Genomic DNA, 9937 nt, shown 5'->3' with positions numbered 1-9937 from the left:
TCTATGTCAACAACGTGGTAATCAAGATTCGAAAGAAGGAGAATATGTTAGCAAATCTGACAGAGACGTTTGCTAAAAAATTCAGCATAAAGCTTAGCCCTAAGAATACGTCTTAAGAGATCCTGTTGAAAAGCTATTCAATTACATAGACTCTCTTGTAAGGATTAGGACATTCAAAGCATCTCTAGAAGATCCCGTAAAAGCAGTCAAACCTATAGATTTACGGTACGGTTAGAATGTTGGACTGAATAGATCCTGTAAAATAGCATATCCCGTAACGTATATTAGAGCTCTCACCCATCATATATGGAGGATCCGAACCGTTTTTGAGGATCCTGTAAAATCGGTCAATGCCGGAGCAGGGGGCCTGCGACGTTGCGCGCGAGCAGGCGGAGGAGCTCACCGGCGGCCGGCCGGAGCATCGCCGGAGAAGGCGGGCGGCCAAAGCATCGGCAGAGCAGGCAGCGGGCCGGAGCAGCGCCGTTCTGGCCGGCCGAAGTTCGAGTTCGTGCATGTGTGCGTCTCGGGGAAGAAGCATGAGGAGGAAAAAAAACTTTTAAGATACAAGTTTACGGAGTCTATTGTGTCGGATGCCTCGCGGTATCATAAATTTGTTTTAGCAGGTCTTATATACAGTTTTTACGTTTATGGGAGTCTGCTAGAGATGCTCCCACTAGCCTTAGAAAGTGCATCATAGTTGGATGCACCATGGGAGAACGCCGGAGACTCCAAGTCCGAGGTGGAACCAGCTTCGCTGGCTTGCTGGTAACGGTGTCGGACGAGGAGCGGCCAGCCTTCTCTTCCCAGAAGAGTCAAAGCCATCCTTCCTCTTCCCGCTGGGACCCACGAGCCCGACGTAGCCCGCCCGTCCCGTGGGCGCGCCTTTGCGGGCCATCATGAGTCGTGACTCCCCACTACAATCAGACAGCTCTCTCCATCACCGAGCAAGACTGCAGCTTCCCCTACCCACAGAACAACCCAACTGTATCCATGACAGTGCGGACCCACACTCCAATTGCCCCACATTACGACCGCACATCAGCGTTTGCAGCGCGTAACGGAACCATTTTAATTTAATGGTTAAGACCATCGAGAGAGACAGGAGGCGTGGTAGTACTCTCCTAGATAATCCTCGACGCTAACTACGCTTTCCCCTCCCCTCTCCGAGCCCAAAACCAAGCAAAATCGAATCGATACGGACCAAATTCGGCTCCGCATGGGTTTCCCCAGGCACTGATCCGGCGGGTGGACGCTAATGCGGCGCCGCTGAAGGGATCTGCTGCGCCCGCGGGGTTCGCATGGCGGCACAGAACGGCGGCGGCGGCGGCGCCGGCGCCGGCGCGGCGGTGGTCCTCAACGTGTACGACCTGACGCCCATAAACGACTACCTCTACTGGTTCGGCCTCGGCATCTTCCACTCCGGGATCGAAGGTTTTGACTCTCTTCCTACTCGCTGGAGCTTGATTTGGTTCTAACTACCTACAGGGACGCTGTACTGTACGTAGATTGGTAGTTGCTTTGTTGAGCTTGTAAAGGGTTATACTGTGATATTTGCTGCCGTAGGTCGTGGAGGTTACTGCTTGGAAAGAGGCAGGATAACAGGGTACAAAGGAAGAAGTTGTGGGTGGTTACAGATTTGAGGGGTGATGGACTGATCGTCGTCTGAATTTCTGATGACCAGTAATGCAAAGTAGTTTTCAGTTGTATGAGGAAGTTATAGGATGCAGGAGAAAACTAAAAATTGGAGAACGGTGGTGAATTATAACGATGTATGGGTGTATCTATATCTATTGATTGACAGGGTAGGTGGCAAATCCTTCGACAGAGTTTGTTTGGTGTTGCAGTCATGTTCTTGTACCAAGAACAGTTGGATATTGAGCATAGTTAAAAAAACGCGCGCCTAGGCTCTAGGCGATAACAGAACACCTAGCGCTTAATGTGCACATAATTGCGCTTAAGTGTGTGTTTCAGAAAAACGCAAGGCGGTGGCAAAACACACAATTAACGCCTAGCGTTTTTTTAGCTTTGACATTGAGCTAGCATCATAACTGAATGTTTGCAGCTGATAAAAATGGTAGAGTCTCAGTCATAAATGATATGTTCATTGGTAGCAGTCTACGTTTTATGGACTGAGGTTGCTAGTTATGTCAAAATATTTACTGTACGTTGGGTTATTGGCTGATGCTTTTATGTGTAGCAGCTTCTTCTTTTTTTCAGACATGCATTTTGTGGATTCTTCTGTGCTAGAGGTGTGATCTTTAACTCATTGTTTTGTTGTAATTGAAATCTACAGTTCATGGTTTGGAATATGCTTTTGGAGCCCATGATCTCTCAACCAGTGGGGTTTTTGAGGTTGAACCAAAATGTTGCCCTGGCTATGTCTATAGAAGGTCGGTATGGATGGGTACAACTGAGATGTCTAGGGCAGAGTTCCGCTCGTTCATTCAAACTCTTGCAGGAAAGTACAATGGGAATACATATCATTTGATTTCAAAGAACTGCAACCATTTTACAGATGATGTCTGTAAGAACATAACCAAAAAACCAGCCCCTGGATGGGTAAATCGGCTAGCAAGAGTGGGTCAGTATTACTAATTTTATGTCTTCTCTTTCTGACTTGCTCGGAACGATACATGACTGATTGTATTTTGTAAAATTCTTAGGCTACTTTTTCAATCGCCTCCTACCAAAAAGCATTCAAGTCTCTACTGTTACTCACGGAGCAACCCATCCTGCATTCTCTGGTGAGTCTGCTTCTAGTGCCTGCATTTTGCTTATAATTTGGGAAGATAGCTGTCTATCATAATGTTGAGTAAATTGCATGCAGTTGTTAGCTACAGCTTGTTGTGTAGTTGTAGTTCACATTCTAAATGACCTGTATGCTTCAAAATGTAAACAGCCATTTGCGTGTTATACTGTTTGTTGTATGTTTTGAATGATGCGTGCCTCAGAAATCTCTTACTAAGAAATAATAAGAGGACATTCCGGTCTTGTGCAATGCCATCTCCGCAATAAATCTGTTTGGCTTTGTGTTGTACGTTGTCTTCCGCCCTCCCATTTTCCTTCAAAAAACACTCCCCTGTCCGTTTGGTGAGCTTTATTCTTCATAGTATGCTGATCATATTTACATATTCATTGTGAAAAGAGAAAGAGTCGTGCTGTTTCTCTTGTTAGGGAAACTTAGATGAAGTAGAGGGAGCAACATGAGAAATTCTTGATTTCCACTGATTTGGTACTAGTCTTTTAAGCCACTTCACATTTCACTGAATGCTGATACTTGTCCAGAATGGAAGAGAGTTTATAAATGGTGTGTCACTTGTTCTAATAGCTAGATTTTCCTTTCAAACTTCCGTATTGACTAATTACTCTCATTCTTCCTCTCTTTCTTACCAAAAAAGCTATGTACTAACATTTAGCTGTTTTTGATTATCTGCTAGATGATGATGTGGATTCATCAGGTTCATCCCTTAATGGGGACAGTGATATGGATGACCTGGATCAGCACCTGCTACCAGCCGCAGGCACTGACCTTCAATCTATAGTCGTGTCACCAAAGCTATCGAAAGACCTCGTTTGAATTATCCTACCATTTGGGTTCCCTGCTGCAGTTTAACGGTCGTACTTCGCCAGCTTGTATGATATCCAAGTATAGTTGAATGTTGATTGTATTGATTCTTTTCCAACGAGTTTTGCTGTGTATGCATATAGGAATTGTCTGGTAAAGAAGTGATTTTGCAACTCTTTGTCTTCTGCTCAGTTGTTGCATAGTTGTTCAGGCATCAGTATCCTGTGTTCTCTCGTATGCTGCCAGGCGCAGGCAAATGCTGCCATCCTTCGCTGCAATGGTCTGATGTTGTGATGAATATCTGAATTGGCAGCATGCCGTGGTCGTATTAGCACAAGCTTGAAACCCTGGTCTAGCGCAGTGCTTGTACGGCCACAGAATATGCTGTGACAAATGAGTACCATGTAATCTTAAACCAGTATATTGTAATATACTCCCTCCGTAAACTAATATAAGAGCGTTTAGATCATTATTTTAGTGATCTAAACGCTTTTATATTAGTTTACAGAGGGAGTACTATTTTTGTTTTTTGGGGGTAGTCTGCCGTGCTTATTGCTGGCGTTGTAACTGCGCTTGCAGAACTCTCTTTTATACATAAAGCTTTACTGTATTAGAGAAAATCTAGTGTATGTGGCAGATTGATTTTTCGTGTGCTACTCCAGAGGGTCTGATGGTTATATATGTTTTATTTTTTTGCTGGAATCATTAGGTGCAAACAGCAATGTAGTGGAGAAATGTATGTGCAGTTGCACACACTTGGCTCATATCACCTGATGCAGTGGATGTAAAGCCTGTTAGGACCTTCGTGGTCGACAATTTCGTGAAGTCTTTCTTACTACTCGAAGCGGACTTAATAATTGTTCCCTTCTATGTCTCCGTATGACATAATACCAGAATCTCGTGTAATAGCAAGAATTCAGTTCGCTCCCTCTTCAATCAATTATAATGTGTAAAGAGGTATCTCAGAATGTCATCATGTTAATCTTTTTTGTTTTTTGAATTCATTTAGGCCCTGTTTGGTTCATGGGATTTGCTGCCATTCCAAAGGAAAGTTTGCTTTCGTAGGTTTTCTTTCCTTTTAGCTGTTCGGTTCAAAGGAAAGGTACTCAACATTCCATCCGAAAGGATCGTTAGGCATGTAAATTTTACAGGATTGAACAAATCCACTCCGGCCTCATTTTTGGGCGGAGTACCGAGGAAGGGCAGAGGAATTGCACTGTTGGTAGAATAAACTATTCAATCATATGTCCGGTCATGAGGTGCAAGAAGAGATCGACAGGTACGGTGCAAATAAAATATTGTATTAGCCACTGTTCATTACTTGGTCTTCATGCATTCTCTCTAGGCCATCCGAACGCAAGTTCCGCTCTACTTTCCCTTCTTTTCTCGTTCCAAAGTTTTCAACTGTTCATTCAGTCCGATTCCTACGCAGTTTTTCTTTCCGATGTTTTCTGTACCTGCACTCCGAACGGAGCCTTATCTGTTTATCCATTGTGCTCCTTGCAGCAATCTGCTGACAAATTCATATATTCATGAAAAGCTTGTGTAGAAAACTTCTTTCATTCTATATGAAAGTCATCACCATCGTTTCGAGAACATGTGATAAACCAACTGATGAGCATTAAAATTTACAGTAATTACAGAAAGTATGCTATAAAGCACTGAGATCCGTGATCCAGTGAATATATCTTTTTTCGTGAAATACAGCGACTAACTTCTCCTGTATTAATGCAGCCCCAGCTGCATTATAACCCTAGATCACTGCCAATGTGGCCACAAATGCTATAAAATCCACAAGATAAAATAAGGAGGGTTTTAAGTTCACAGTTCAGGATCAACTTCATTCACTAATTGAATTTGTATATCAATGCATGCTTTACAATATCCGGGCATGATTCGCTTTTTTTGCTTGGAAACCAGCTATTTTATTGAATAATCAGGCTGATACAAATAGATGAACCCGGCCTCTACAACATGTGGCGAAGCATTGAGGATGCACACACACACCAACACGATGCTTAAGAACAGAAAAGCCGAGAAGAACATACACATCATCTTCAATCCACCAAGCGGCTAGCGCCTCCTTGTTTCATGGCAATGCACATTCCATAACCAACAGGTTCTTTACCACCGACAAAGAGGTGAGGATCCGAAACTCTGAGAGAACGCCTCTATGGCCGTTGCCTGAACCGTCAAAGCTGGCTGGAGAAGGAACAAAGTGGAAGCAGTGCGTAAACCTCAAAATAACGCCTCCAAGAGGGTTAATGATGCGCATCCATCTTTTTTGTGCCCAGCAAATCCAGTAGACTTCACACAATGCTGCATCCATTTTTCAATGCCCTACATTTGAACAGTGAATAGGTTGGTGTAAATTGTTTTCTGCAACAATCGTCCATTATACCAGTGGATGTTCTTAACAGTTGTAGTGCGCTGAGAATCTTCATAATTCCCCTCTAATGTTTCCCCATCTTGAATCTTTTGTATTATCTCACTTGGCATTTCAAAAAGCTCAAGGTTGTCGAGCTCTGTGAGGTTCTCGATGCCTTGCGGTATTTCAGTTAGCTCATCACAACGGCCTAGGATTAATAGATTTAGATGTACAAGACTCCCTTTTCGAAACTCGACGTGAGAAAGGTTAGGCATCTCATGTAAGCTCAGCTTCTTAAGAACTGGAAAACTGCCTTCTGGAAAGGTTAAGATCCTGTCGGTGTATGCATTCTTTAGGGTAAGATGTAACAGCCTGGGAAGTGATGAGAGCAATCCAATTGAATCTCCTCTGAGTTCAGATGAACACAACCGCAACTGCATGAGGTTATCAAGGTGCCCAAACCATGAAGGCAACTTACCTTTGGCTAACATTCCTGTCAATGAAAGTCTCTGTAGCTTTAGTGGGGGTGGATAAAATGGCTCCAGGTCCAATATTACATTAGCGTCCCGACTGACAATCCCCAAGCACAGAAGGCCGCTCATTGTGGAGATGGATGAGGGCAAATGAATAAGATTACTCTCATGCACACCAGATAGCTCTAAGCTCTTCATGTGTTTTAAGCTTTTTAAGGATTTGACCATCTTCTCATCAGCCTCAATGTATTTTAGAGTCTGCAGGCAAGTAAGATTTTGCAGCCCGTCTGGAAATTCAATTGCTGTACCAGGGAACGGAGAACTGAAGTCTGCAGATCGGCGTCTAAACACTATCAGGTGGCGCAGGTTATCGAGCTTTCTTATGCTTGGTGGTAGTCTCTGGACCCTGGACCACTTTGTATCTAAAGTTTGCAAGTTATGTAACTGTCCCAAATCCTGTGGAAGCTCTTCAATGAGAGTGGAACGGATGCCAAGATACCGCAGATTAAGAAGTTTGGTCAGTGAGCTAGGTAGTTTATCTATCTGAACGAACCATAAGTTTAATACGGTTAATAACCTAAAGCCAGACAAGACTGAAGAATCCATATCTGACTTAAATGCGCTGAAGGAGCGAAGCAATGTCATCTTTGGAACTGGTCGATGATCACTTGCCCATCGGTCAAGTATAAGATGACGGATTTTTTTGCTTGACTCCAATGTTAGCTGACATTTTGAGAATACAGTGAACCCTTCCTTTGCTGACCTTTGCAAAATCAAATCCCTGATCAGGTCATGAATGCAGAGCCGTTTCGCTCGTCCAAACTCATTCTTTAACGTGACCTGCAACAGGCTACGTTGCACGAGCTGGTGCAGGTAATCATCCGCAATCTCTTCCATTGTGCCCTGGCCCTTCTCCTCAAAATAGCCTTCTGCAATCCACAACCTGATCAGAATTTTCCTTTTGATCAAGAAATCTTCAGGGTATATACTGCAATACAGCAAACATCTCTTCAGGTGATAAGGCAGATCGTCAATGCTCAGATTCAGTATGCTTGACACTTGCCCAATTCCACGAACACTGCTTTCATTCCAGTCAAGGCTGTCATGGACATTCTTCCAAGCAAATTCCGTTCTATCCTTCAATGCAAGGAGGTTACCAACTGATACAATTGCTAATGGTAGACCACAACATCTGCCCAGTATCTTCAAAGCCCAATGCTCCAGATGATGCGGGCACTCCCGGTTGGCATCTTCCCTGAATGTGGTGTTACAAAACAAAGACCATGCTTCTTGCTCAGGGAGCGGTTCCAACATGATGGTCCTGGTGGAAGCTGCGAGAGAGGCAACATCTTGACTGCGTGTCGTGATGATTATCCGGCTCCCGGTTCCATCATCAACCAACGCATTGCGGATTTCATACCATGCATCGGCATCCCAGACATCATCCAGCAATAACAAGTACCTCTTCTTGGCGAGATGCCCACGCAAAGCTTCCACCAGCGACCGGTAGTCCATCTCGTCAATGTCTGGCATGCCGGCACGGGCGTCCCGGTGCAGTTCTTTGGCGATTTTCCTTAGAAGGTCATCCGTCGTGAAGTTCTTGGAGACGGACACCCACGCAGCGCAGTCGAAGTGGCGGCTTGAGGCGACCTCCTTGTACACGCTGGTGACCAGAGTGGTCTTGCCAACGCCGCCCATCCCGCACACAGCAACCAGAGAGCGCCGGGAGTCGAGGTCCTCCGTGAGCCATTTCATCAGTGACCTTCTGTGCGCCGCAAAGCCGACGATCTCCCCATCCTGCAAGAAATGCGCTGCTTCGGCTAGCTTCCGGCCTACGACGGCCGCGGAGCCGCCGTCCGGAGCGGAGCTTGACTCGGAGGCCTCGGCCGGCCGGATGCCGTACCGTTCCTTGGCGTCCGACAGGTCGCGGAGCCTCGCCCGCGCCTTGCCTAGCCGTCTGGCCAGAGCGAGCCACGCGCCGAAGTTCGCGCAGGCGCGGACGAAGCCGCCGCCGGAGAGGAAGGCGTACTCGTCCGCGGCGTCCTCCAGCTCGAAGCCGACGTCCCGGATCTGGTCCACCCAGGCGGAGGCGAGCGCGTCCGCGCCGCGGCGGGAGTCGGCGAACCGGAGGAACGCGCGGAGGAGCTCCAGGTCCCGTGCCGCGGCGGAGATGCCCGAGCGGACGGCGACGAGAGAGGAGATGTCGGCGGCCGGACTGCGCGACAGCGTTGCGGCGACCTTCGCCGAGAGCGATATCGCGATCATCTCCGCCATGACCTCGCTGTACGTGAGCTGCGTGGTGTGGCCTAGAAAGTGCTGCCCTATCCAGAAAGTCAGCGATTCTCTTTGACTGACGGCAGCGATCCGATTCTCTCTCTGTCTCGTTGGGAACAGTTTTTTTTTTCTTTTCTTTTCTTTTCCTTTTGCTTGATCGTCTTGGAACAACTTTTTGGGTTGAAAAAGACAGTGTCTAAGAGCAACTCCAACGAGACCACTATTTCGTCCACGCGCGTCCATTTAGGTCACGGCGGACAGTAGTCGGCCCAACACGTCGATCAAAATGGACGCGTGCCCGTTTTTCGTCCGCCTGCCAAGCCATTCATGACCCTTTTTTAGCCTAATTTGTGTCGGCGCGGACACGAAACGGCCGCGCACGCCGCGCGGCAACTACCCCCTGGCCCACCAGTCGGTGGCAAAGCATCCATCATTCCCTCCACTTTCCCAAAAATCTCCCGCCCGCGCGCGCTCGGCCGCTCGCCATGGACGACGCCCTCGATTCCGCCGCCGGCCTCGCCTCCCTCACCTCGTCCGACCTCGCCTCCGCCCCTCTGGCAAAGGCAAGCCCCCGCGCCCCTCGCAAGACCCTCATGCCGCCCAAGAAGAAGCAGCTGACGCCGAAGGAGCGGGTCATGCAGTCGGCCAAGAGGAAGGGCCGGAGGCACGCGGTGGATGCAAGGGACGAAGCAGCGGCGGTCGCCGCCCTCGCCGATGCCGCGCAGCAGGAGGACACCAACGCCCGCGTTGCGGCGGCAACGAGGGAGGCCCTGATCTACCTAGGTTTAAACCCTGGTCATCACGGGCTCGTCAATGTCGTCGTGGCCGCTGCCAGCACCGGCTCGTCCGTGTTCCCTCGGATGGTGCTGTCGGAGTCGCCTCGTGCGTCAGCTGCGCACCCGATTCCCGACTTCCACGTCTACCCGCAAGCCTCCCGACTCTCCGGGGAATGCTCAACGGAGCTGAGCCAGGTGGCTCCTCCACGCCCGCGCCCATCGACCTCAACGCCACGCTGGTGGCCGGTGCCTCGTCATCCGGAGGGACCCGAAAACGCGCGTGGGAGATGCCAGCCGACGTGCTCCCGGGCGCCCGCAACCTGTTCGACACAATGGCGGCGGCCGGCGACGACGACACGACCAACCATTTCATGCAGAACATCATCTTCGAGAGCGGTGCGGCAGCCGCTTGCGGTGCCGCTGCGTCTGGCTATGATCCTGATGAGACCCAAAGCCAGGACGGCCGAGGGACGTTCACGCT

At 48.2% G+C, this 9937-nt stretch overlaps 2 protein-coding genes across 2 annotated transcripts; one reads left to right on the top strand and one right to left on the bottom strand.

Annotated features, from left to right (window-relative positions):
- Nucleotides 1-1101: 1101 nt before the first annotated feature.
- LOC123054257 (deSI-like protein At4g17486) lies at nt 1102-3738 on the top strand. Its single transcript, XM_044477987.1, has 4 exons — nt 1102-1431; nt 2294-2581; nt 2664-2744; nt 3438-3738. Exons 1-4 carry the CDS (start codon nt 1299-1301, stop codon nt 3575-3577), a joined length of 642 nt encoding a protein of 213 aa, XP_044333922.1. The 5' UTR covers nt 1102-1298; the 3' UTR covers nt 3578-3738.
- Nucleotides 3739-5378: 1640 nt separating this feature from the next.
- On the bottom strand, nt 5379-8758 carry LOC123054256 (disease resistance protein RPM1). The gene has a single exon (XM_044477986.1). It carries the CDS (start codon nt 8678-8680, stop codon nt 5906-5908), a length of 2775 nt encoding a protein of 924 aa, XP_044333921.1. The 5' UTR covers nt 8681-8758; the 3' UTR covers nt 5379-5905.
- Between the last annotated feature and the right edge of the window lie 1179 nt (nt 8759-9937).

This window comes from Triticum aestivum, chromosome 2D (genome assembly GCF_018294505.1).
Source record: "Triticum aestivum cultivar Chinese Spring chromosome 2D, IWGSC CS RefSeq v2.1, whole genome shotgun sequence".
Classification (NCBI taxonomy): Eukaryota; Viridiplantae; Streptophyta; class Magnoliopsida; order Poales; family Poaceae; genus Triticum; species Triticum aestivum.
The sequence above is the reverse complement of the archived record's forward strand: the minus strand, read 5'-3'. Positions and strand labels throughout refer to the sequence as shown.

Bases quoted from the DNA above. Each gene is read 5' to 3' on its own strand.
- LOC123054257 (XM_044477987.1), top strand. From the start codon at position 1,299: ATGGCGGCACAGAACGGCGGCGGCGGCGGCGCCGGCGCCGGCGCGGCG. The intron at 1,432-2,293 runs GTTTTGACTCTC...TGAAATCTACAG, and splicing joins CTTCCACTCCGGGATCGAAG to TTCATGGTTTGGAATATGCT. The intron at 2,582-2,663 runs GTCAGTATTACT...TAAAATTCTTAG, and splicing joins AAATCGGCTAGCAAGAGTGG to GCTACTTTTTCAATCGCCTC.
- LOC123054256 (XM_044477986.1), bottom strand. From the start codon at position 8,680: ATGGCGGAGATGATCGCGATATCGCTCTCGGCGAAGGTCGCCGCAACG.